Raw genomic sequence first — 27,350 nt, forward strand, 5'->3', positions numbered from 1 at the left:
AGGTCCCTTAGCCCACTTGGATCTAGCTTCAACCTGATCCTTAGAGCAGGAGGTAGGCCCCTAGGCAGTAGGGCCCATCAGTGTTTTCCCCTATACCTCTGTGAGCCAGTCCAAGCCTGGAGGCACCACTGTAGTATTGTTGTGTGGTGGATAATATAAGATTGCAAACTGTCTTCTGGACAATCTAACACGGATAATATAGCAAATCATCAATAAGCAATTATTGCAGCTATGAAATAACAGCATACTTGCCGGCAAGTATGAATAACAGCGATTGGAAAAAGCAGGCAATGACACAGTATGTAGAACCTATGCAGTATCTCGTTCCGCCAGTAGGTGGCGCTGTGACATTTCTGTTCTCATGCCCTATCCTCGCTTCCTAGTGATTGCACCTCCCCGGGTTGGGCAGGAACTGGAAGAGGAAGGAGGAAGCGTCTGTCTGTCTGTAGCACAGGGGTTGCGTTTAGATTCTCTCGTAGCACAGGGGGTTATGTCTATGTTGCCTTCGTGCAAATGACCTGGACGTGACAAAACGAGTGGTTCTTGGTTGTTGCTGTCAGATATCGTAGTAATATTATTATTATTACTACTACTATAGAGTGCTTCAGAGACTGTTACTGCTGCCTGTCACTGGCAGATACGGGACACCTTGCTGCTGCAGCCGGGCTCTGCTGGGTGGGAGCTGTAGGCATAAAGTGAGTTTGTTACTAATTACAGTAAGTTTCTTCTTTTCCTTATGAATTACATAAGTGTTAGTGATGACGAACCTTGTATGCTAGCTGTAATCACACAGGCCCCTTTGGCTGTGATGGCTGTCGTAGTGTTATCCTCAACATAATGCTCTTTGGAATGGTGTCTGAGTGCACTTCGTATAGCTGCACAGTATATGTAGTATGCCTCATATTATAATGGATATGTGTGCGAGGTGCTGATATATTAGGGAGCACTGTATGGTAAGGGACCGTGATGTAAACAAGTAAAATGAAAGGTAAAGATGTCCCTTCGCAAATAAAACCCCATGATACATGACTTAAGGGGGACATGTACTAAGCAGTGATAAAAGTGAAGAAATTGCCCATGCCAAGCAATCAGCTGCTCTGTGTCATTTTGTAGTATGCAAATTATAAATGTTATGTCAATGCTGATTGGTTGCCATGGGCAACTTCTCCACTGGCTCACTTCTCCACTTTTATCACTGCTTAGTACATGTCCCCCAAAGTGGATTAATAGTAGCTGTGACACATGTGGCTTGGTTACAGACACAGTGCTAGTTCCTGCTTCAGGGCGTTTGCTGACCTCAGCCACCCTTCTAGTCACACAGTGACAAAGAGTGACAGTGTGTATACTGATTTAGGGGCCTATTTATCAAGCTGATAAGATCACAGTTCCCATTATTATCAGTAGGGACTGTGATCTGGCTCCTATGGCCCCGTACACACTACAGCGATCTGGAATCATGGTTGACGACACAACTGACAGGATGAGTTGTCGGTCGGCTGTATGCACTGAACAGTAAAGCGCTATATCGTTCATGGCCACCACATTCAGCAGCATAACGTGGAATGCTGGGTTGTCCAGCACAGCAGATGGGACGACCAACGTGTCGGTTAGCAGGAGCGGGTGGTAGTGGTTACACACTACCTGATGTACATGATATGTCGGTCCGATGCGACGGCTCGGATGACATATCGCCTAGTGCACAGGTTCTCACTCTGGGGCAGATTTATTAAGCTCGGTGAAGTGATAAAGTACCAGCCAATCAGATCCTAACTGCCATGTTACAGGCTGGGTTTGAAAAATGACAGGAGCTGACTGGCTGGTGCGTTATCACCTTCCAATTTATCACTTCACCGAGCTTAATAAATCTGCCCCTCTGTCCTGAGGACCGATGGCCTAGTGTGTACCCAGCCTTACTGGCAGAAGAGCGATTTTCTGATTCCTGTCCCACAGCCTTCGGCTGGCAGCAGAGTCTGACACTGTGTGCACAGGGTCAGATTGCCTCAGATGCGAAAGACTCCTCCAGAATTCTGGGGAAGCAACTCGCAAGGATAGTGGTTATGGTTACCGTTGTCCCTGCAAGCTAACTTTAGTACATAGCAGGGGTATTTTGGATACAAAATAAAAATATCTGTCACAATAGAGATCAGTAGTAATCACAGCAGTGCCGCGATTATTAATACATAGGCTCCTTTATCCGTTTACTATCGTATATTTCTGCCTATCTGATCACATTTAACTTTCACTTTCTATTTCCTTTGTTTATTTTTTTTTTTTACTGGGAGTAACTTATCTATTTTGTAACCTATACGAGTGAGTTTTCAATTGGAACAATTAGTTCACTTATTATGTAGGATAATGGTTTGCTTCCTTGTTGTTTTTAGGTGTAATTTTTTTGTAAAATATAAAATAAAAAAATCTACAGCTTTTTATGTCTCTAGGGCTACTTAACATGTAATTTAATATATGTTGCACTGACCTAGATTATATGTTAATGTTGTGTTTAATTGTTTCTTAAATCTTCTATGGAGAGTTTTTTTTTAAATTAGAATCTGCATTATCTTAGATATTATTGAGATCTGTTAATGATTTGTAGATGCATTATTTTATTATGTGTATTATAGTTATGTCATGGAGATGTCAGATTTTTATTAATTTTTCTCTGCCTGGGTCCACAGGATTATCCACAGGATAACATTGGGGATATTGTCGAGCGACAGCGAAAATGGCACCAACACGGTCACGAGCTTTCTGGCCTCCCAGGATGCGGGACTATATAGTGGGGCCTCCACTATATAGTCCCGCCCACTGACTCAGTCAGATCAGTTTTTTGCTTGGTGCGGCAGGAAGCCGCATGGTCACAGGGCTGCTGTGAAAGCAGCCTCAAGTTTTCATTACTTTATTTCTCTGACGTCCTAGTGGATGCTGGGAACTCCGTAAGGACCATGGGGAATAGCGGCTCCGCAGGAGACTGGGCACAAAAGTAAAAGCGTTAGGACTACCTGGTGTGCACTGGCTCCTCCCCCTATGACCCTCCTCCAAGCCTCAGTTAGATTTTTGTGCCCGGCCGAGAAGGGTGCACACTAGGGGCTCTCCTGAGCTTCTTAGTGAAAAGTTTAGTTTTAGGTTTTTTATTTTCAGTGAGACCTGCTGGCAACAGGCTCACTGCATCGAGGGACTAAGGGGAGAAGAAGCGAACTCACCTGCGTGCAGAGTGGATTGGGCTTCTTAGGCTACTGGACACCATTAGCTCCAGAGGGACCGAACACAGGCCCAGCCTCGGAGCTCGGTCCCGGAGCCGCGCCGCCGGCCCCCTTACAGAGCCAGAAGCAAGAAAAGGTCCGGAAAAATCGGCGGCAGAAGACATCAGTCTTCAACAAGGTAGCGCACAGCACTGCAGCTGTGCGCCATTGTTACTCAGGCACACTTCACACTCCGGTCACTGAGGGTGCAGGGCGCTAGGGTAGGGCGCCCTGCGCAGCAATGTAAAACACCTTGGCTGGCATAAATACACCACATATAACCCCCAGGGCTATATGGGTGTATTTTAACCCCTGCCAGAACTCACCTAAAAAGCGGGAGAAAAGGCCGCCGAGAAGGGGGCGGAGCCTATCTCCTCAGCACACGGGCGCCATTTTCCATCACAGCTCCGCTGGAAGGACGTCTCCCTGACTCTCCCCTGCAATCCTGCACTACAGAAAAGGGTAAAAAAGAGAGGGGGGGGGGGGGGGCACTAATTTGGCGCAGTTTTATACTAACAGCAGCTATAAAGGAAAAGCACATTTTATAGTGGTATTCCTGTATATATATATATAGCGCTCTGGTGTGTGCTGGCATACTCTCCCTCTGTCTCCCCAAAGGGCTAGTGGGGTCCTGTCCTCTATCAGAGCATTCCCTGTGTGTGTGCGGTGTGTCGGTACGATTGTGTCGACATGTTTGAGGAGGAAAATGAGATGGAGGCGGAGCAATTGCCTATTATACAGTTGTCACCCCCTAGGGAGTCGACACCTGAGTGGATGACAGTGTCAGCTCCTTACGACAGACAGTTGACGACATGAGACAGCCGGCTACTCAGCTTGTGCCTGTCCAGGGGTCTCAAACGCCATCAGGGGCTTTAAAACGCCCGTTACCTCAAATGGCAGACACAGACACGGATTCTGACTCCAGTGTCGATGATGAGGAGACAAACGTGACTTCCACTAGGGCCACACGTTACATGATTGAAGCAATACAAAAATGTATTGCATATATCTGATAATACAAGTACCACTAAAAAGGGTATTATGTTTGGTGAGAAAAAATTGCCTGTAGTTTTTCCTGTATCCGAGGAATTAAATGAAGTGTGTGATGAGGCGTGGGTTTCCCCCCGATAAAAAACTAATAATTCCTAAAAGGTTATTGGCATCGTACCCTTTCCCGCCAGAGGATAGGGCACGTTGGGAAACACCCCCTAGGGTGGATAAAGCGCTCACACGCTTGTCTAAACAGGTAGCACTACCCTCTCCTGATACGGCCGCCCTAAAGGAACCTGCCGATAGAAAACTGGAGAATATCCTAAAATGTATATACTCTCACACGGGTGTTATACTGCGACCAGCTATCGCCTCAGCCTGGATGTGCAGTGCGGGCCTGGCGTGGTCTGATTCCCTGACTGAAAATATTGATACCCTAGATAGGGACAGTATATTACTGACTATAGAGCATTTGAAGGATGCATTTCTATATATGCGTGATGCACAAAGGGATATTTGCCGACTGGCATCAAGAGTTAGCGCGCTGTCCATTTCTGCAAGAAGAGGTTTATGGACGCGGCAGTGGTCAGGTGATGCGGATTCTAAAAGGCACATGGAAGTATTGCCTTATAAGGGGGAGGAGTTATTTGGGGTAGGTCTATCTGACCTGGTAGCCACGGCAACTGCTGGAAAATCCACATTTTTACCCCAGGTAGCCTCTCAACCTAAGAAGACGCCATATTATCAGGCGCAGTCCTTTCGGCCCCATAAAGGCAAGCGGGCAAAAGGCGCCTCATTTCTGCCCCGTGGCAGAGGGAGAGGAAAAAGGCTGCAACAAACAGCCAGTTCCCAGGAACAAAAGCCCTCTCCCGCCTCCGCAAAGTCCTCAGCATGACGCTGGGGCTCTACAAGCGGACTCAGGCACGGTGGGGGCCCGTCTCAAGAAGTTCAGTGCGCAGTGGGCTCACTCGCAAGTGGACCCCTGGATCCTTCAGGTGGTATCTCAGGGGTACAAATTGGAATTCGAGACGTCTCCCCCTCGCCGTTTTCTAAAGTCTGCTTTACCGACGTCTCCCTCAGACAGGGAGGCAGTATTGGAAGCCATTCACAAGCTGTATTCCCAGCAGGTGATAATCAAGGTACCCCTCCTACAACAGGGAAAGGGGTACTATTCCACACTATTTGTGGTACCGAAGCCGGACGGCTCGGTGAGACCAATTTTAAACCTAAAATCCTTGAACACTTACATACAAAGGTTCAAATTCAAGATGGAGTCACTCAGAGCAGTGATTGCAAACCTGGAAGAAGGGGACTATATGGTGTCTCTGGACATCAAGGATGCTTACCTACATGTCCCAATTTACCCTTCTCACCAAGGGTACCTCAGGTTTGTGGTACAGAACTGTCACTATCAGTTTCAGACGCTGCCGTTTGGATTGTCCATGGCACCCCGGGTCTTTACCAAGGTAATGGCCGAAATGATGATACTCCTTCGAAGGAAGGGAGTTTTAGTTATCCCTTACTTGGACGATCTCCTGATAAGGGCAAGATCCAGGGAACAGTTGGAAGTCGGAGTAGCACTATCTCAGATAGTGCTGCGCCAGCACGGTTGGATTCTCAATATTCCAAAATCGCAGCTGATCCCGACGACACGACTTCTATTCCTAGGGATGATCCTGGACACAGTCCAGAAAAAGGTGTTTCTCCCGGAGGAGAAAGCCAGGGAGTTATCCGAACTAGTCAGAAATCTCCTAAAGCCAGGCCAAGTCTCAGTGCATCAATGCACAAGAGTCCTGGGAAAGATGGTGGCTTCTTACGAAGCAATCCCATTCGGCAGATTCCACGCAAGAACCTTCCAGTGGGATCTGCTAGACAGATGGTCCGGGTCGCATCTTCAGATGCATCAGCGGATAATCTTGTCACCAAGGACAAGGGTGTCTCTCCTGTGGTGGTTGCAGAGTGCTCATCTTCTAGAGGGCCGCAGATTCGGCATTCAGGACTGGGTCCTGGTGACCACGGATGCCAGCCTGAGAGGCTGGGGAGCAGTCACACAGGGAAGAAATTTCCAGGGTTTGTGGTCGAGCCTGGAGACATCACTTCACATAAATATCCTGGAGCTAAGGGCCATCTACAATGCTCTAAGCCTAGCAAAACCTCTGCTTCAAGGTCAGCCGGTGCTGATCCAGTCGGACAACATCACGGCAGTCGCCCACGTAAACAGACAGGGCGGCACAAGAAGCAGGAGGGCAATGACAGAAGTTGCAAGGATTCTTCGCTGGGCGGAAAATCATGTGATAGCACTGTCAGCAGTGTTCATTCCGGGAGTGGACAACTGGGAAGCAGACTTCCTCAGCAGACACGACCTCCACCCGGGGGAGTGGGGACTTCACCCAGAAGTCTTCCACATGATTGTGAACCGTTGGGAAAAACCAAAGGTGGACATGATGGCGTCCCGCCTCAACAAAAAACTAGACAGGTATTGCGCCAGGTCAAGGGACCCTCAGGCAATAGCTGTGGACGCTCTGGTAACACCGTGGGTGTACCAGTCAGTGTATGTGTTCCCTCCTCTGCCTCTCATACCCAAGGTACTGAGAATCATAAGGAGGAGAGGAGTAAGGACTATACTCGTGGCTCCGGATTGGCCAAGAAGGACTTGGTACCCGGAACTTCAAGAGATGTTTACAGAGGACCCGTGGCCTCTACCTCTAAGAAAGGACCTGCTCCAGCAGGGACCCTGTCTGTTCCAAGACTTACCGCGGCTGCGTTTGACGGCATGGCGGTTGAACGCCGGATCCTGAAGGAAAAAGGCATTCCGGATGAAGTCATCCCTACCCTGATCAAAGCCAGGAAGGATGTAACCGTACAACATTATCACCGTATTTGGCGTAAATATGTTGCGTGGTGCGAGGCCAGGAAAGCCCCTACAGAGGAATTTCAACTGGGTCGTTTCCTGCATTTCCTGCAAACAGGACTGTCTATGGGCCTAAAATTAGGGTCCATTAAGGTTCAAATTTCGGCCCTGTCGATTTTCTTCCAAAAACAACTGGCTTCAGTTCCTGAAGTTCAGACGTTTGTCAAGGGGGTACTGCATATACAGCCTCCTTTTGTGCCTCCAGTGGCACCTTGGGATCTCAATGTAGTTTTGGGCTTCCTAAAATCACATTGGTTTGAACCACTCTCCACTGTGGACTTAAAATATCTCACATAGAAAGTGGTAATGCTGTTAGCCCTGGCTTCAGCCAGGCGTGTCTCAGAATTGGCGGCTTTATCCTATAAAAGCCCTTACCTAATTTTTCATGCGGACAGGGCAGAATTGAGGACTCGCCCTCAATTTCTCCCTAAGGTGGTTTCAGCGTTTCACTTGAACCAGCCTATTGTGGTACCTGCGGCTACTAGGGACTTGGAGGACTCCAAGTTGCTGGACGTAGTCAGGGCCCTGAAAATATATGTTTCCAGGACGGCTGGAGTCAGAAAATCTGACTCACTGTTTATCCTGTATGCACCCAACAAGCTGGGTGCTCCTGCTTCTAAGCAGACTATTGCTCGTTGGATTTGTAGTACAATTCAGCTTGCACATTCTGTGGCAGGCCTGCCACAGCCAAAATCTGTAAAAGCCCATTCCACAAGGAAGGTGGGCTCATCTTGGGCGGCTGCCCGAGGGGTCTCTGCTTTACAACTTTGCCGAGCAGCTACTTGGTCAGGGGCAAACACGTTTGCTAAATTCTACAAATTTGATACCCTGGCTGAGGAGGACCTGGAGTTCTCTCATTCGGTGCTGCAGAGTCATCCGCACTCTCCCGCCCGTTTGGGAGCTTTGGTATAATCCCCATGGTCCTTACGGAGTTCCCAGCATCCACTAAGACGTCAGAGAAAATAAGAATTTACTTACCGATAATTCTATTTCTCGTAGTCCGTAGTGGATGCTGGGCGCCCATCCCAAGTGCGGATTGTCTGCAATACTTGTACATAGTTATTGTTACAAAAATCGGGTTATTATTGTTGTGAGCCATCTTTTCAGAGGCTCCTCTGTTATCATGCTGTTAACTGGGTTCAGATCACAGGTTGTACAGTGTGATTGGTGTGGCTGGTATGAGTCTTACCCGGGATTCAAAATCCTTCCTTATTGTGTACGCTCGTCCGGGCACAGTATCCTAACTGAGGCTTGGAGGAGGGTCATAGGGGGAGGAGCCAGTGCACACCAGGTAGTCCTAAAGCTTTTACTTTTGTGCCCAGTCTCCTGCGGAGCCGCTATTCCCCATGGTCCTTACGGAGTTCCCAGCATCCACTACGGACTACGAGAAATAGAATTATCGGTAAGTAAATTCTTATTTTTTATAGACTTACTGTTTTGGTTTGAGCGACTTCTCTTAACAGCGTCTTAAACGTGTATTAGAAAGAGTCGCTCCAACTCCCCACCGGGTCGCAACAACGCTTACCTTCGCGGTACAGTGCTGTCTCGACGGGCGTCTGTGTCGGATGTTCTAGCAGGTCCAGCAGACGTTACCAGGCTGTGGCCGGAGCATGGGGAGACAGTGAGTATATGGACTTCCTCTTACTAGAGGGGTCAGGACACAGCTACGCTGATTTGGTGGAGACTACAAACAGCGTGTTGATGCGCCGAACATCTCGAGTGTGACAGCGCTACGCTCCGGGGATCATAGGCGCCAGGACTAGGTGAGGCCGCGATCCTGGGAGTTTAAGTCAACAGGGGGTTTCAGACGCTCTCCTGGCCGTCCCTCCTCCGAGTTCATGGCCAGTTCCCGCGGGTCTCTCGTTTCATGAACTGAATGACCTCACTTCCGGCTCAGACGCTACCACGAGGGTACTCGGTCGCAGCTTAGACGCTGCGGTTGTGTACACTGGATATAAACCCGCCCAGACCGAGTCGCAGGCCTTTAGTGTCTGCATGCACGTGGAGTCGCTCAGCGTCCGTGTCCGTTGGTGAGCGTCCGTGTCCGTTATCAGTTACCAAGAGCGGCAGTGTACACCAGTAGCGTCTGAATCCACTCAGCGTCTTTCGAGCGTCTTTGCTTGGATATGGAAGTGTGGTGAGTCTCCCTGTATCCCGCTCCCTGGAGGCAGGGTATACAGTACTAAAAATTCCTTCTACTTCTTAGTGTGCACTGTTAATTTTTAGTACCTATTGCATATGAGACCTGTATATTACTGTGTTTTCTGCATGTTATGTTGAAAAAGAACCAGTTAAACAGAAGTACAATTTTCCTACTTATGTATAAGTTATTATGGAGGTTGTATTCCCATATGACAATGTCTAATGCTTTAACATGTGACTGACTGCTAGTATGTGTGCTGACTTTTCTGTGTAATGTCAGTCCTGTTCTGACCCTCAAATCAGGTGCACTGTGGTCAGATTGATTTCACCTCTATATACTGATTATAGGGTGTGGTTCAGTCACAAAATTGTGTAGTCAATATCAGAAAAAATGTCTGTGAGCGGCAAAAGTGATGAGGAGAATTTGTCAAGCACTCCTACAGCCCTAACATGCTTATCTTGTAAGTCAGGGGTAATTGATATGATTCAATTGGTCACTTATGAGGGTTTGTGTGCAAACTGTTTCGCTTTTCAGCGAAGTAAAAAACAGGAGTTAGTTCAACCTCCAGTAGAGCCACCATGGAATATGTTCGCAAAGACTCTGTCTTCAATAGCGGACAGGTTAGCTCCAGTAGCACCACCTCAAGGGTTAGGTTACACTATGAACCCATACATGCAGCTCCCTTCCTATGGTTTGGTTCCAGTAGCCTCTACAAGCAACCAAGGGGTAGGTAAGACTAAGACAGATACGTCTGTATGGCAGACTACACAAGAGGATACATCGGAGGATGATGCGGAAACAATAGATTCAACTCCGTATGATGATCAGTCGCAGAGCTTTAGTTCAGATGATGTAGCTGAACTCATTAATGCAGTAAAGGCTGTGCTTTCTCTGGAAGAACCAGCCAAGACAGCGTTAAAAGCAAAAGCACCTGTATTCAAACGAACAAAGTCAGTGAAAGCTGAATTTCCAGCGTCAGAGGAGTTGACGGAAATGATGGATGAGTCTTGGGCAGCGCCCGGTAAAAAGTATAAGATTCCTAGGAGATGGGATTCTTATTATCCATTTCCTGCTGGAGATTGTTCGAAGAGAGAAGTTCCTCCAAAAGTAGATGCACATGTTCTGCGACTAGTGCACAAATCTGCTTTGCCACTGTCATCTACCTCTTTGAATGATGTCACAGACAGGAGGGTAGAGAGCCTATTGAAAAATATTTTTTCTCTTGTGGGTGCAGTGGTAAGACCTGCTATGGCTTCGGCCTGGGTAGCAAAGGCAATGGGCGAATGGATAGAGGAACTAGAGAATGACATCCCCTCTCCTACTAGGGAGCAAGAGGATCGTCTTTGCCGTTTAAGACAATCTGCCCAGTATTTAGAAGAAGCAGCCATTGATGTAGGCACTGTTGCTTCTAAAGCTTCAGCCCTGGCAGTAGTCGCTCGCAGAGCAGTCTGGCTACGGACCTGGAAGGCAGATGCGGAGTCCAAGAAGGAATTGGAAGCATTGCCTTTCGTGGGTAATATATTATTTGGAAAACCTTTATCGGATATCCTAGAGTCAGAGGCTGAATCGAAGAAGGTCAGATTTCCGGCTACCTACAACCCTAAGTCCAAGGGTTTAAAATTTCGCTCATTTCGCTGGCAAAGCAAAGCGAAAGGTAAAGAGGAGCCTAAACAAACCCAGTTTAAATCCAGGGGTAGGAAGCAGTGGGCTAGCAAAAAGCCAGCTTCCAAACCTGAACAAAAGCCCTCAGCCTGAAGAGACGGGCCTCCGCCTGGAGGACTCCAGGGTTGGGGGCCGACTCCTGCAATTTGCACACACATGGCAACAGTCAACAACAGATGCCTGGGTGCAGAAGGTAGTATCTCAGGGGTATGGGTTCCCATTCAGGAGGCAGCCTCCTCAAAGATTTTTTTGCACCAGCCCGTCTCGTATAGAGTCGAAGGCCAATGCCCTGCAAGAAGCAGTCCAAAAATGACTGCAGTCAGGTGTGATTGTCCCAGTACCTCAATCACAAAAGGGACAGGGGTATTACTCCAATCTGTTTCTAATCCAGAAACCAAATGGGTCATATCGACCAATTCTAAATCTGAAGATGTTGAACAATTACATATGGATCCCGAAGTTCCACATGGAGACGTTACGCTCCATAATGTTGGCTATGGAACCGGGAGACTATATGGTATCTCTGGATGTGCGGGATGCTTACCTACATGTGCCTATAGCACTATCACATCAGTGTTACCTCAGGTTTGCCATCCTCAAGGAACACTTCCAGTTCCAAGCTCTGCCCTTCGGGCTAGCTACAGCACCCAGGGTGTTTATCAAGATCATGGTGGTTATGGCAGCTTGTCTGCGCAAACAAGGGATAAGGATATTCCCATACCTAGATGACCTATTAATCTTAGCACAGTCGCAAGATTTACTGTTGAGCCATCTCCAACAGACGATAGTTTGTTTACAGAGACACGGGTGGCTCATAAATTGGGAGAAGTCGTCCCTGAATCCATCACAGCGGATGGTTCATTTGGGAGCCATATTGGATTCAGACCTACAGAGAGTTCTCTTACCAGAGAAGAAAATAGTCAAGGTGCAGGTCATGGCTCAGGAAGCGTTGCAAGCCCAGACAATGTCAGTCCATGCAGCAATGCGACTGTTGGGTCTGATGGTATCAACGTTCGACATGGTGGAATATGCGCAATTCCACTCCAGACCATTGCAGCATCTCATTTTGACAAAATGGAACGGAAATCATCAAACAATAAAGAAGCAGATGATAAAGATTCCAGTAAATGTAAAAAGGTCTCTAGCATGGTGGCTACAGACAGACCATTTAAACAAGGGGAGACCCTTTTGGATAAAAGAGTGGCAAGTCCTGACGACAGATGCCAGCCTGCAAGGTTGGGGGGCGGTACTCGGAAGCCTATGGTTCCAGGGAAAATGGACCGCAAGGGAAAGTCGCCTGCCGATAAATCTGTTAGAAATAAGAGCCATTTACTTGGCCCTAGTTCAGGCAAAGGACAATCTACAAGGAAGACCAGTCCAGATCCGCTCAGACAATGCGACGGCAGTAGCATACCTAAATCATCAAGGAGGGACTCGCAGCAAGAGTCTGATGGAGGAAGTAACTCCCATTCTAAAGTGGGCAGAACTCCATCTCCCAGCATTGTCAGCAGTATTTGTCCCGGGTGTACTAAATTGGGAAGCGGATTTTCTCAGTCGGCACACCATTCAGGAAACCGAATGGGCACTACACCCAGAAGTGTTTCAGACACTGGTGAACAGATGGGGTCTACCGGAGATAGACCATATGGCGTCTCGTCTAAACAACAAAGTTCCGAGGTACGGATCAAGAACAAGGGACCCAGGAGCAGTCCTGGTAGACGCACTGTCAGTAGAATGGAGGTTTCAGCTGGCATATCTGTTCCCTCCAATATCTCTGTTACCCAGAGTAGTGAGAAAGATAAAACAGGCAAAAGGAGCAATCATTCTAATAGCTCCAGCTTGGCCAAGAAGGCATTGGTACACAGATCTGTGGAGAATGTCCGTGGAAGCACCGATACTGCTCCCTCAACGTCCAGATCTGTTAATGCAGGGTCCTTGTTGTCACAGTCATCTGGATCGCCTGTCTTTGACGGCGTGGCTGTTGAAACCTCTATCTTAGAGGCTAAAGGATTTTCAAAGCAAGTAATCCAAACCATGCTTAGAGCAAGAAAGCCTTCTTCGGCCCGTGTATATCATAGAATATGGCAAGCCTATATTCATTGGTGTTCTGGACAAAATTACAATCCAAGAGCCTTTAAAGTAGCTAGAATTTTGGATTTTCTGCAGGCAGGATTGGATAAGGGGTTGAAGGTTGCTTCCTTGAGGGTGCAAGTCTCAGCTTTGACTGTATGGTTTCAGCAGAAGATTGCTGACCTACAGGATGTACGTACGTTTTTCCAAGGAGTAGTACATATTCAACCTCCATTTGTTCCTCCTGCAGCTCCCTGGGATTTGAATTTAGTTCTTAAATTTCTCCAGGGTCCTTTGTTTGAACCACTTGAGAGAGCGGATCTTAAGTGGTTAACGATTAAAGTTCTTTTTTTACTGGCAATGGCGTCAGCCAGAAGAGTGTCAGATTTAGGAGCATTATCATGTAAGTCTCCTTTCCTAAGTTTTTTTCCAGACAGAGCAGTTCTCAGAACGAGATCTAGTTATCTTCCAAAGGTGGTGTCAAAGTTTCACCTGAATGAAGAGATTGTAGTCCCAGCTTTTCAGGTATCGGGACTATCTGCGGGAGAAGCGTCACTGGACGTGGTCCGGTCTTTAAAAATCTATATAGATCGTACTAGTGCCATCAGGAAAACAGATTCCCTCTTCATCCTCTACGGATTCCATAGGAGAGGTTGGCCTGCTAGTAAACAGACGCTGGCGAGATGGCTCCGAGTGGTAATATCTGAAGCTTATTCTCATGCAGATCTCCCTATTCCGGCTAATGTCTCTGCACACTCTACACGTAAGGTAGGTCCTTCTTGGGCAGCACAACAGGGTGCATCAGCAGAACAGATATGTAAGGCAGCCACATGGTCTTCCATAAACACATTCATCAGACATTATGCCTTGGATACTTTTGCCTCTCATGACGCAGACTTCGGGCGAAAGGTCCTCCTGTGCAATCAGGAGCGTCCCCACCACTAAAATGGCTTTGGGAATCCCAATGTTATCCTGTGGATAATCCTGTGGACCCAGCCAGAGAAATAAACGTTATGGTAAGAACTTACCGTTGATAACGTGATTTCTCTTATGTCCACAGGGATCCCACCCGGACGCATCTGATTTGAGGATCTAGACAAACACTAAAAACCTCTTCCTTCTTGTATGGAAGGGTGTGCATGTGTGTTCTTATCGCCTGTACAGGTCTCTACCTAATGTTCCTGCCTATAATCGCTGTGGAAAGAACTGATCTGACTGAGTCAGTGGGCGGGACTATATAGTGGAGGCCCCAATGCATCCTGGGAGGCCAGAAAGCTCGTGACCGTGTTGGTGCCATTTTCGCTGTCGCTCGACAATATCCCCAATGTTATCCTGTGGATACCTGTGGACATAAGAGAAATCACGTTATCAACGGTAAGTTCTTACCATAACGTTTATTTTTCCTTACTTCAGTTTTTCCGCTTTTTGTAATAGTGTCCAATGACAGCGTTTCTTATACTGTATGTTAGCTTGTTGAAAGTTTACAACCTACTGTAAGCCATGTCATCTAGGTTGGTGTCCTAACACTGACATACAAATTGCGAGTTTGGTTAAGGCACCATTTGATTGCGGGCATCATTTAGCCTGTATGTGATTTGTCTATAGAAGTAATCATTTGTTAGACCCACTTTCATAAACTGGCAAACACTGCACAAGCATAGACAAGCCCCGGGAACGGACAAGGGGATAAGTAACGGCTTGATCGCCTCTGTGCACTGCACAATGTATGGAGGTAACATCTGATCATATCATGTAGGTGACTAAACCAGAAAAGCTTCATAACCAAACAACCTAAGCCGTTTTTAGGCTGTGTACAATTATCATTCAGGGCCTTAAGCTAGGTACACTCTGGCAGCTCTTTTTTGGTCGTGCCCGTCAATTGGACGATTTTTGGGGAAATTGTAGGCACCAATATCTGAGCTACACACTAAAAGATTTTTTTTTTTTTAAGTTACCGATTTTCTGCTACACCACTCCACATTTGCATATGTCCGCCCACAAGGAGGATGACCTAGTGACAGGTAAACATAGGAAATATGGACAGATTACTGAGAACGCACACACACTGCTCAATATCGGGAGGTTGTGGCCGAGATTTTTGGTTTGGAACGACAGATCGGAAAATCGATCGTTCGTGTGTGTGGGAAAGATTTTCCAGAATTATTGTCAAAACGCTGAAACAGTAATTTGTACAAACTATACAATACCTTTTGTCATTCTCCCGATTATTGGCAAATCGGGCCAATAATTGTATAGTGTGTACTTAGCTTTACACTGAACAATAATCATCCAAACCAGTGTTTTAGTCAGCTGGTTTGCAAATTACTGTGCAGTGTATTGGAAAATGTTAACTCTTGAACTGGTGGTGGTAGGGACACTTTTAGTGCCTACATCCATTAAACGTAGAATGAAGCACTGCCGTAATTTTCTTGGAGATTATGGTGACGACATATGAGGGAATTGATAGAGAGTTCTAAAGGTGTGGATTAATGTAATTTGAATATAGTATTTGTAGATATGAATTCCGTTTGTTTTAGTGCAGGGATTTCTGGCGTAAAGATCTTTCTATAGTCTGTTTTCTACATAAGGTTGTGTAACATTTTACCTTCCTGTGATTTATTTCCATAGCTTTCCAGTGAGATGGGGAAAAGCTGCAAGGTTGTACTGTGTGGGCAGCATTCAGTAGGTAAAACCTCCATCTTGGAGCAGCTGTTGTATGGAAACCATGTGGTTGGTAAGTTCAGTTCAGACGCTGCTGCACTATCACCCCGCTGTGTTTGGAATATGCATATTAGCATAGAATTATACTAGCTACAGAATTAAACATTAAAATGACATGTGACACAAAAATGACACTGACAGCTATACACACACATACAGATGTGTCCTTTTATACAGTCACACCAAATAGCCCCTCCTGGCACATCAGGTCCTGGGCAATTCGGTCGCGCATCTTTTTTCTCAAAATCTGTGTCCTATTTACACAATTTAGACATGTGGAAACAAAACTCCATTCCTAGCGTTTACTGTGCAGCGGGGTATGCATCATCTGCGTGCAACTGCGCCTGAATGTGTTACGTAAAAGGGCTGCAATGTGACGCGGCTTTTCCCCATGCCAGGTAAATGTCACAGCCCAGAGTCTCTAGTACCCTGTGCGTGGCAATGAGACTAAAGCTGGGTACACACTAGACGATGTGTGTACCCAGTGACATGGTGGACAAGGGAACCCGGCAGGGGGTATATATATTCTTATCGATGCCAGCAGTGACAGAGCGATGTTGGGGGAATGCTGCCCGACAGGGGATGTTGCTGACGATGTGCGGGAGCGTGCATTGTCAGCGACGTAGCGGGTGCATACTATGATGATGTACCCGATATGTCTGTCCGATGCGCCTGATCAGACGGCATGTCGTCTAGTGTGTACCCAGCTTAAGATGCAAAATTGAAAGAAAAATAACCTAGATAACTCCTCTCAGAGCGTCTGAGTAGCGAGGGACATCTTGCGCCGTGTCAGTGTAGGAGGACACATCTGTACATGGTCATGGTATATGAGCAAACATACATTTACTGATAAACGGTGACAGAAATAACCGGAAAATCCAGTCACACATGCTGTACTGTAGCCTATGCCTGATTATAAATCCTAGAATGATCAGCTGGAGCAGATGAACAAAGCAAAGGACATGGTGATGCCAGCACTGGTCCTGACCAGCGCAATGTCTGCCTCCATAATGTGGTGTAAGATGAGCCAGTATTCATGACAATGCAGCCTGCTCAGGCATTGGGATTACAGGCAGAAGCATTTAGTATAATGCACTGGGCTTGGAACAGATTAAATGATTTGGATATTGGCTGTCTCCACTGTATGGAGTGATTTCACTGATTCCAATTGATTGCCTATAGCTACAGCTGCTTTACCTAGACAGCAAGTATAAATTCCCTTTTATGTATGGGCAGCTTGCACTGGTGTGGTTTCCTCTCTTTCCTCATTCTTCCTCCATTACTGAATATAAAGCAGTAGACCATGGGCAGATTGAACTTGCGCAGTGTGCGACTCTGCACGTTAGGGTAATTCGGTAGGTAAAACATTGCTTACCTGTGATTGCACCTATGTGCAAGCAAAAACAAAAGATGTTACTACAGTAATATCGCACAAGGGGCCTAATTCAGATCTCATTGCGGGCGATTAGATCCTAACTGCGCATGCATCTGTGCCGCAATGCGCACGCGTGTCGGACGGCTACAGCGGGCATCGGCGGTCAGTGACGGGGTGGTGCGAAGGATCCATTCACACGGGTGTACGCAAGGTGATTGGCAGGAAGAGGGTGGCAACTGACCGTTTACAGGGAGTGTCAGGAAAAATGCAGGCATAGGAACGCACACTTGTACAGCGAACATACACTCCCCCTGTAGGCGGCGATTATCTAATCGCAGGACAGCAAAAAACGCAGCCCAGCTATCGGATCTGAATTAGACCCAAGGTTTTGACGGAAGCTCACGGCTAATTACATCTGTCCCATTTTGTTCTTATTTGTTGTTGTTTTTAGTTAATTTATTTAATGGAACACTTGCTGATTACCAAATGTACATTGTTTAATATTATCCACTTTTACTATCCTGAAGGGTCAGACATGATAGAGACTCAGGAGGACATATACATTGGGTCCATTGAGACAGACCGTGGTGTACGAGAACAAGTTCGTTTTTATGATACACGAGGCCTGAGGGATGGAACAGAGCTGCCCAAACACTGCTTCTCTGGCACAGACGGATATGTGCTAGTGTACAGCGTGGACAATAAAGACTCTTTCAAACGGGTAGAGGCCTTGAAGAAAGAGATTGACAGGTCCAAGGATAAAAAGGAGGTACAGTATGTGTGTAGTAGGAATGGCTGTATATAAATCAAATATATATATAAAGATGTGACACTGTTCATCCTGCATATAATCACCTGCCACTTGCGTACAGATCCCGGCAGCGTTTATGTCACACTGCCCCACAATTCCCTATGGAAGTGAATGCGTACACACGTGCCGGCAGGCACACTTTGCGGCAGACAAGTAGCGTTTACCATGACTTGTTTGCAAGATGAACAGCATCACATCTGTATTATAGTCTTAAGGCCAGTACTCACCGGCCGATGTGGGAGAGATGTGTGCTGAGCGAACCGCTCAGCACACATCTCTCCCGCCGCTCAGCACAGCGCGATGTGTGCTGAGCGTGCGGGGGGAGACGGGGTGGCCGCTCATTTCACCCAGCGGGTGAAATGAGCGACCTGTTAGATTGGCCTGCATGCAGGCCAATCTAGCACCAGCGGGCTGCGCATCGCTATCACTGTAGGGGCTACACACGAGCGATCGTGCTTAAAATCTAAGCAATCTAGTCAGATTGCTTAGATTTTAAGCAGCGATCGCTCCGTGAGTACCCCCATTTAGGTGATTCTTTTTGATGTGCAAGAATTGTGTGTACGTTTGTGATTTATTATTATTTTTAAGTAAATGGTCTGAATGTCAAAAAAACTAGGTCAAGTACAATGCTATACGCCAACAAATTAAATTTTTGCAGAAAAATCGCTTATATGAGCTTATAATTAGTGCAACACGATGTACAATTACGCATCATAAAAAGGCAAACCCTCTGGGGCAAAACAATGGCCCCTTCCTCAGGGCAACATGGTGTACAATTGGTGTATCTTATAGGGACATGCAATCAGTGCTCAAACTTTTACATGTGTTATCAGTGAGGCAAGGGTTATATGCTAGAACAATAGAAGCACTGATACGTCTACAGATGTATTATCCTTGTATTACCAGTAGGTACAAGGATTAGATGCTAGAGCTAGAGAAACACCTATGCTCCACAAAGAAGCAAGCAAGCTCTATAACTACGTCCTACCTGCTTTGGAACGGCATTGAGAATGTTGACATTCAGTGTCTACAATGACATAATGCCGACATTGCTATGGTAAATAAAGTTACAGTGTGCAGTATCTTGGCTCCTGTGAAAGTATGAGAATGTATACATTTTTGATGCTAAAAAAAGTTGTTGTTTTTTCCCTTACTTTGAGTGAACTTTATATTAAAGCTAGTGCCATTATTTTAGGTAGAAATCACACCCTCCAACTGTACCGTTTTCACCAGTACAGTACTGTTTTTTAATGGTCTGTACCGGCAAACAGTCCGGTACTGTCACAGGTGAGGCGTCTGTATTTCTTTGCAGTACTGCTCAGTGACAGACCCCCCGAGGGCTCGGTTCTTCTGTGGCTGTCTGCAGTCTGTACTCTGAGTGAGGCTGATGTAATGACATCATCACGCCAGCGCCACTGCAGAGGAGCTATCTATTTACTGTTATACTCTGAGTGTGTACACTTTGAATTTCATCTCTTTATATCACTGGGGGTCACCCAGAGCTCACTAGTTACTGTTGCTGTGTAATATAGTGATATATAGAAATTAACTTCAAAGTGTACACACTCTCACAGTATAACAGTAAGTAGCCATCTGTGTCCACCCCCGTTTACCCATGACCATACCCCTTGTACTTTTTCTTTACTGTGAAATGTTGGCGGGAATGCGAGAGACTTTAATGAAATGTATGGAGCTCAGTGATTACAGTGAGCTGTAGCATTTTTTTTATGTATAAAAGTTTATATATTTGCATTATACAACACCAGGAGACTATGTTTTTGTCCAGACCCATAATCTTGCACAGTGACTTTCTTCTCTATGTGCTTTTAAGGTCACCATTGTTGTTTTGGGGAACAAGTATGACCTTCAAGAGCAGAGACGCGTGGACCATGATGCCGCTCAGCAGTGGGCCAAGAGCGAGAAGGTGAAACTGTGGGAGGTGTCAGTTGGCGAGAGACGTACCCTGATTGAGCCCTTTGTGTTCCTCGCTAGCAAAATGACTCAGCCCCAGAACAAGTCCACCTTCCCACTAAGCCGGCGGAACAAGGGCAGTGGCTCGCTGGACAGCTAGAGTTGGAGGGGCAAATGTTACACAGAGTGCTAAGCATTTCCTCACTGCATGAAGCGCTCACTTCCAGGCTTATCCCCCTCTACTGGAGGTCACATCAAGGACTTGCTGGATAGTTACCTCAGCCAGAGCACAGACGTGCGCAAACAGATACTGCTTTCCCACTTGTTGCACTGAACATCCTAAAATGGATATTTTATTTTGAAGGAGTGAATGTGAAATGTCCCCCCTTTTAAAGCTTACTGTATTAGAAAACCTATTTTCTATGTAGTCTTATGGGCATCTTTCATGAGTTTTTTTTTTATTATTATTTTTAAATTCTAGTAATTAGTTTCATGTATTTAAACAAAATTGTTACAGATGACTACTTATTCAAGTGGTAGGTTTTATTAAAAAAATAATAAAAAAAAAATAAAATATATATATATACATACAAAGGAAGCAAAAAAGACTGCGGCACTCGAAGACTTGAAACAATATAGTGGTGTATTAAAAATAACACATGGTGTCCAACGTTTCGGGGTCGACACACCCCTTTGTCAATGTAGTTTTTCCTTGACAAAGGGGTGTGTCGACCCCGAAACGTTGGACACCATGTGTTATTTTTAATACACCACTATATTGCTTCAAGTCTTCAAATGTCGCAGTCTTTTTTGCTTCCTTTGTACCCCATGTTTTCTGGAGGCATCGGAGCACCTGATTTAACACTGGGAGGAGTGCCGGTCCGTACATTGCTTATATACATAATATATATTTTATTTTATTTTCAATGTAAGAAGTAAAAACATGTGTTAAAGGCCCATTGTATGAATAGGCCATGTGGATTCTTCATATACTATTTTTTTCCATCATAACTACAATGCTTCTTATGTTGTTTATGTGCCAGCTCAGTCATGTGACTTCATGTGTGTTTTAGTGGTTGGTATCGCAAGAAAAAATAGACTGTGCACGCAGGTCAATTTTGACTAGAAAGTGGACAATTTAGTACATAGTATAGTCAAAATTGTCCATAGCAAAAATTGTCCAGAGCCAAAATCGCACCTTGTTCAAGGGAAATGGCTCTTAGACTGAACCGCACCACGTGTATGCCCCTTTAGTTTGGTAGGTTGTGATAACATAACGCCTACAATTTGTTGTGACCACTAGCCTCCAAACAGATATTTGCATTTATTTGTCTGGCTTGTCTTAGATGGATTAGAAGCCAGTATCTGTTGCTGTTGATGACAGTATACTTGTGCTGCTTTTAGTATGTTAATAAATATGGGAAATATTTTTCATGCAGGCACTAAATATATGTATTCTTCACAAACTTCAATCATATTAATATCACACAATACATAGGGAAGTATAGTTACCCGTTGAAAGTTAAAGTAGTCCCATATCTATAGTACTGGGAATTGTTAAGAGACCAGAAGTGAAACCGTATAATTAGAACAATGTATTTCCAACCCATTTAATAAAATTATTTTTTCAGCTATTATTGCATGTATTCCCAGAAGCCTTTTATAGGCTGGCATACTTGGCCTACATTCTAATTGAATTATTCCTACTTAAAATATTGTTGACTTTTTTTTATAATGATAAAAATATATTGGTCATTCCGAATAACTTGCTTACTTTATTAAAAAAAAAATAAAAAATCTGTGTATGAAAAATATATTAATACATTCAAAGATTTGCATTTACTAAAGAACATCTAAAATTTTAACTGCAGCCAGATCCAAAAGCATTAGTTAGCTTGGGCTTCGGTAACCTGAACTTTTTCCATTTTGGTTGGCGTTGTACGTTTGATCTGTACTACACACCGTTTTTTTTATAACCCCATGTTTGTTTTTTGTGTGACTTTAGTACTAATTATCCCATATTTCTATTGTTTCACTCCAAGGCAGAAGCCATTTAGACTTATAGACACTTTGGCTGCCAAGGCACTTTAGGTTGTCATCCAACTTCTGTTAAAGTTACATAACAAGTATTTACACTTTTAGCAAACATAATTCTACAGTATCTTGGAGATTTAAAGGTGTCCAAATGTCCCTCTGTACAACTGAAAGAAACCGTCTCAGAGACGTATAGCAAAAAAAGCGTTAACTGACCATCCACTATGTAATAAACAGAAATCATACCTGCACTAAAATGGTGGATTACACAAAGATCTGGATGTTTGTTAATGTTGTTTTTTTTTATGTATCTTTCACTGCAGTTATTTTGTATATATCATTCATAAAGCAATCATTCCACACACTTTCTTATCTTTTATTTTAAGCGGGTAGGTTATTTCCACATACGGTATGTGTTTAACACATCAAAATTATTTTTGTGATCACTAATTTACGCACCTGATCACAAGATGACTTCACATACTAGGATACTCTCTATAAACTAGCAGCAAAGGGTGTTTTATGGAGAAGTTTCCCATAGCAACTAATCAGATCTGAGGTTCTATTTATCAAGTACATCCTGTAAAATGATAGATATAAGCTGGTTGGTTGCTGCTTCCTCCTTCACAACTTTCCTTCTGGTGATGAGAGCAGTATGGACCATGGGGATCATTCCGAGTTGCTCGTAGCTGTGCTAAATTTAGCACAGCTCCGATCTTCCCTGACATGCGGGGGGGACGCCCAGCACAAGGCTAGCCCGCCCCGCATGTCAGTCCGGCCCCCCCTCGCAGAAGTGCAAAGGCATCGCACAGCGGCGATGCCTTTGCACTTCAAGAGTAGCTCCCGGCCAGTGCAGTTTTAGCGTGCTGGCCGGGAGCTACTCATCGCTCCCCGGCCCGCCTCCCGTTCGGTCCGGCCACGTCTGCGTTGGCCGGACCAAACCCACGAAACGGCGACCAAACGCCGCCGTTCCGCCCTCTGCCGCCCAGCGATTGCCTCTGCCTGTCAATCAGGAAGAGGCGATCGCATCCCTGCTATGGCCTTCGGCCGTCTGGCATGCGCCGGTGCACTACGGCGCATGCGCAGCAGGGACCCGTTCGATCTGCTGCGTTAAAACGCAGTGAGCGAACGGGTTAGAATGACCCCCCATATATGAAAGCCACCACTGTTCTGTTGTCGGAGAATCTCTGATGCTTTCCCTGTAACACTTGAACCTGTTTCACACCGCGCTCATTTCCAGTAGATTTAGTTGACGTTTCTTCTCTGTTTGTGACAAAATAACTTACATTTTGTCAGATTAGCTCCACAAGCTGAAGCACTGGAAATTAGTAGTCAGTAGATGGACAGCATGAAGAACATCCAAATACAGAGACCAGATATAGAGGGGATGCTGTATCAGTCATATGCTAGTGGAAAGTAGGATTTGAAGCAGACAGCTAATATACAGGAGGGATTAGACAGTGCTGGGCCAGAGCTGGCGACTGTCAGATAGTAAAGGGTAAATATACTAAAGATCGATTTTAAAAAAGCTTATATACTGTATAAAACCAAAAAAATCAGTAAATGTGCGGTTTAAACTCTGAAACACAACAATCCTGTTGATCGATTAGTCATGTCTGGCAGCAGACAAACTTAATCTGGGAACAGGCCAGAGCAGGAGAACCCAGTAGAATACAAAAAAAAAAAAAAAACCAAAAAACTGAGGGCCTGATTCCGATTTGAATGTGAATCAGATGGTCTACGTACAAATCTGATTGTGGGTGCACTGCGCAAGTGCAGAACAGGTTATGAATGATCGCTCGCAGTCCCCCACTAGCTGCAGTAGGATTGACATGCTGCAGTGTTTGGGGGTCAGAGTGGGGGTGACAACTGGAACAGTCTACAAAATGGGGACACAATGCCTCGTTTTGTAGGCCCGCCAAGCCCAGACTTCTGGACCCGGCAGAGAAGTTCCTACGGGCAGTCTGAGTAAGCTTCTCAGATCTGCAATGCATACAGGAGTTGTCTTTTACCTACAGATGCCTCTTGTTGTATTAGCATTTTAGTTTATATGGCAGGCACTCCCAACCTCCGTCCACAAGGCACACTAACAGTTCAGGTTTTAGTGATATCCATGCTTGACTACAGGTGACTTAATTAGTACTTCAGTTAATTTGATTTTACCCATATATGCTCAAGTCTGGATATCACTAAAACCTGGCCTGTTAGTGTGCCTTAAGGACCAATGTTGGCAATGCCTGTTATAGGGTATAGCACAGTTTGCTTCCCTGCGGCTGTGCAACATAGTACAAATCTGAATCAGTCCTGCAGTCTGCAATGAGTAACATGAAGCAGAATTGCTTTTATGTTACATGCCTTGCAGTAGAACTGCATTTTGTATTTAATAAACGCAATTGGTAGGAGAGCAAGGAGGAGATTTATCAGAGCTTGGAGAGAGATAAAGTACTAACTAATCAACTCTTAACTCATTTTTCAAATGCAGCCTGTAAAATGACAGAACATGATTGGTTAGTACTTTATCACACTCTTCGAGATTTGAAAATGAGTGGTGTACCCGTACTAGCGGTGCATTATCTGCGGGGGTTGTATATCCTGCCTACAGGAGGGGCAATTATTCAGAATTTATATTTTGCTCTCATTTTTATTCTGCTATAGTACAAAAAAAGGTATTATTGTCCACCTGTACATGTTTTCTTTCTTTTATTTATTAAAAGGTTATTTTACATCATTGTATTTCAGTGGTTCCCAAACTGGGTGCCTTGGGTTGATGGTCCAGGACCAAATCAAATTATTTAGGGTCAAGGTGATTGGCAAAACAAGAACTTGTGGACAATCTGAAGCACAACCCTGTTCTAGACCTAAGGATCACAGAGAAAGACAATTTACTTAATTTATTAATAGGAATCTTATGGCCTGGGGGTGCTATGAAAACAGATGGGGACATAATTTGTTTTACTTACAGGCCCCCAAAATCCTAAACAACATCATTTGCTTTCACTTTAAGACCTTCCCTTTAATAATTTTTCACAGGTCATAATTTGCATTTATAGCAGCATAGTAATGTTATAATGTTGTGATGTGGTACTACCATGATCCTAACATAAAAAAAAGGCAAGGAGGGTAATTTAAGACATAAGTAGGAAAACTATACATTCTCTTTTTTAACTGTATTATGACCATAATAGATATGGAGGGATTTTTACTGCTATTCATATCACAGAGCTGTTTTAAACAGCTCAAAAACAGGAAAGACATTTATAAAATAAGCAGACTGCAATGCAAAGCTGTAACCGTAACCCTTGCAGCTGTTCCATACGTTCTCCTATCGTGACTCAGTGGCAAAAGTCAACGCTCACTGCAGGGTAACTTAGTGACGTAGACAGAGAGCATTTTCAACATCAATGATGTCCTTCCGCTGCAGGACAGAGGAAAAGGGACAGCTGGTTGGCTGCGCCTACTCATCCCTCCTCAAGGCTAAACTGACTCACACTGATAAAATAGTAAATAAATCTGAGGGCAGCGCTTAGCAATGCAGGCAAACCTATAATGCAGAACTGATGTTAATGTGTGTAAACTCCTGTAGAAAATCCTGTAAACCTGGGGTTCTCAACTCCAGTCCTCAAGTACCCTAAACAGGTCATGTTTTGAGGATCTCTGTAATCATACACAGATGAGTAAAGGTGTGTATAGTCAAAATCTTATGAAAAGTTAGTGCATATCTCAAGGTGTTAGGCAGTTTGCGATACAGATTCGATCCGAAGTCCACTCCCGCGGGGTTGGTATCGCAAGGCTAGATAGACCGTGCAGGCAAGTCAATTTTGACTATCTAGTGTACTATCTAGTACAAAGTATAGTCAAAATTAGCACTTAGTCAAAATCGTACATAGACAAAATCTCAAGCACAGATAGTCAAAATCTGTACTATCTGTGCTCTGGGGGTATTCAAGGGAAATAGCATAGTCAAAATCGGGCATAGCAAGGATCTCGCCGTGTGTACACACCTTTAAGGTGCATACACATGGTGAGATTCGGGCTAAGCCCGATTCTCACTATGCGACGGGCTAGGTCGGCATCGCAAGCACATAATGACTGTGCTTGTGATACTGACTATGTACAATTTTGGCTAAGTGTCAATTTTGACTATCTCTTCTATAGAGATAGTCAAAATTGACTTGCCTGCACAGTCTATCTAGGCTTGCGATGCCGACCGCGCATCAAATCGGGATCGCAAGGTGACTTTCACCTTGCGTTCTGCACTAACTTTTCTTACGATTTTGACTATACAGTAAAAATCATAAGAAAATATCTCACCGTGTGTACACACCTTAAGTCTATGTTGCTGGCCAGTAATTCTACCACCTGCTTCCACAGACAGAAATCCTCAAATCATGACCTTTTGGGAAAACTTGAGGGTTGTGGTCGAGAATCACTGCTCTAAACAGTGACCGCTGATGTCATTAAACTTGTGTTGTGATGTCATTAAGCCTTATGATTTTACATACTTGTAGAACTCTTCTGTGACTTGTAATATCCATATAATTTACAGTAAAGAATACATTATCCCAATATGCAAAGTGATGTTTCGGACATCAACATCATTTAGACAGCTTGTATCATCTGCAAAGTAACACAATACAAAGGCTTTCTTATGAAATATTTATTTTTATTTATATCTTTATTTGTTTGGGTACATCCAAAAATATTCAATAAACAGTCACCTAAGTTGGGAAGGAGAGGAAAAGAAATAGGTCATTCATAATGCATTGCTCTAGAATTTGACAGCAGAGCTACGTATCCATTTATGTTACAAACATACTACTTCGTGGAGCAACCAGACACAGGAGATGACACCATGGCTCCACTCCTACAGCTGGACTTCACCAATGGCATCTGACAGCCATTACTGTCCTTCCGGCAGTCTTACATTGCAATAGCTTCTTGGATAGAGATGACCTGTATTTCTTGGAAGAATTTATAACCCAACTGATAGTAAGGTCTATAGTTCAGGGACTTATTGTGCTTCTGTAATACAACCTCAATCACTAATGAAACTACACAAAACTAAAGTGCCCAGCAAGGTATAGGGTCACCACTTGGCTCATGGAGAGGTTTTGAGGTTTGACATAAGCACAGGGGAAGGTCTACCTTCAGATTAAGAGAATCAACAGCTTCAGTTTCAAAGTTGATTGCATATACATGAAACATATGTGGTATAAATAAAACTGATAACCGCTTCTTCACTAAAAGTTCCATTGCTGGACCATCTCAAGCAACAACAGAAACAATCATCTACAATGTACAACTTTTTTGCATTTGGCAAAATATGTATACATATATTTGAATCTCTGAGACACTGAATTATGAGTAAGACTGAGTTAATCAACCACGTTGTCAGTCCCGTCATACTATAAAGGTGCACCACTTTGGCAGTTACCTTGAACAATTAGGTTCAGGATGTTGCCTTATTCTTTTCAAGTAAATGA

At 44.8% G+C, this 27,350-nt stretch overlaps 1 protein-coding gene across 3 annotated transcripts; it reads left to right on the plus strand.

Annotated features, from left to right (window-relative positions):
- The first annotated feature begins 383 nt into the window (after window positions 1-383).
- Window positions 384-20,460, plus strand: NKIRAS2 (NFKB inhibitor interacting Ras like 2). Of its 3 annotated transcripts, none has more exons than XM_063959410.1 (4): window positions 384-695; window positions 15,644-15,749; window positions 17,639-17,880; window positions 19,754-20,460. In XM_063959410.1, exons 2-4 carry the CDS (start codon window positions 15,656-15,658, stop codon window positions 19,991-19,993), a joined length of 576 nt encoding a protein of 191 aa, XP_063815480.1. In that variant the 5' UTR covers window positions 384-695; window positions 15,644-15,655; the 3' UTR covers window positions 19,994-20,460. The 3 variants fall into 3 exon arrangements, with proteins under 3 accessions (XP_063815480.1, XP_063815479.1, XP_063815481.1); XM_063959409.1 differs by having other exon boundaries at window positions 384-716; window positions 19,754-20,459; XM_063959411.1 differs by lacking the exon at window positions 384-695 and adding an exon at window positions 13,981-14,389.
- The last annotated feature ends 6,890 nt before the right edge of the window (window positions 20,461-27,350 follow it).

This window comes from Pseudophryne corroboree, chromosome 3, assembly GCF_028390025.1.
Source record: "Pseudophryne corroboree isolate aPseCor3 chromosome 3, aPseCor3.hap2, whole genome shotgun sequence".
Taxonomy (NCBI): domain Eukaryota; kingdom Metazoa; phylum Chordata; class Amphibia; order Anura; family Myobatrachidae; genus Pseudophryne; species Pseudophryne corroboree.

Excerpts from the sequence above, each read along its gene's own strand:
- NKIRAS2 (XM_063959410.1), top strand. The coding sequence starts at position 15,656 with ATGGGGAAAAGCTGCAAGGTTGTACTGTGTGGGCAGCATTCAGTAGGT. Across the intron at positions 15,750-17,638 it reads GTATGGAAACCATGTGGTTG|GGTCAGACATGATAGAGACT; the intron begins GTAAGTTCAGTT and ends ACTATCCTGAAG. Across the intron at positions 17,881-19,753 it reads GGTCCAAGGATAAAAAGGAG|GTCACCATTGTTGTTTTGGG; the intron begins GTACAGTATGTG and ends TGTGCTTTTAAG.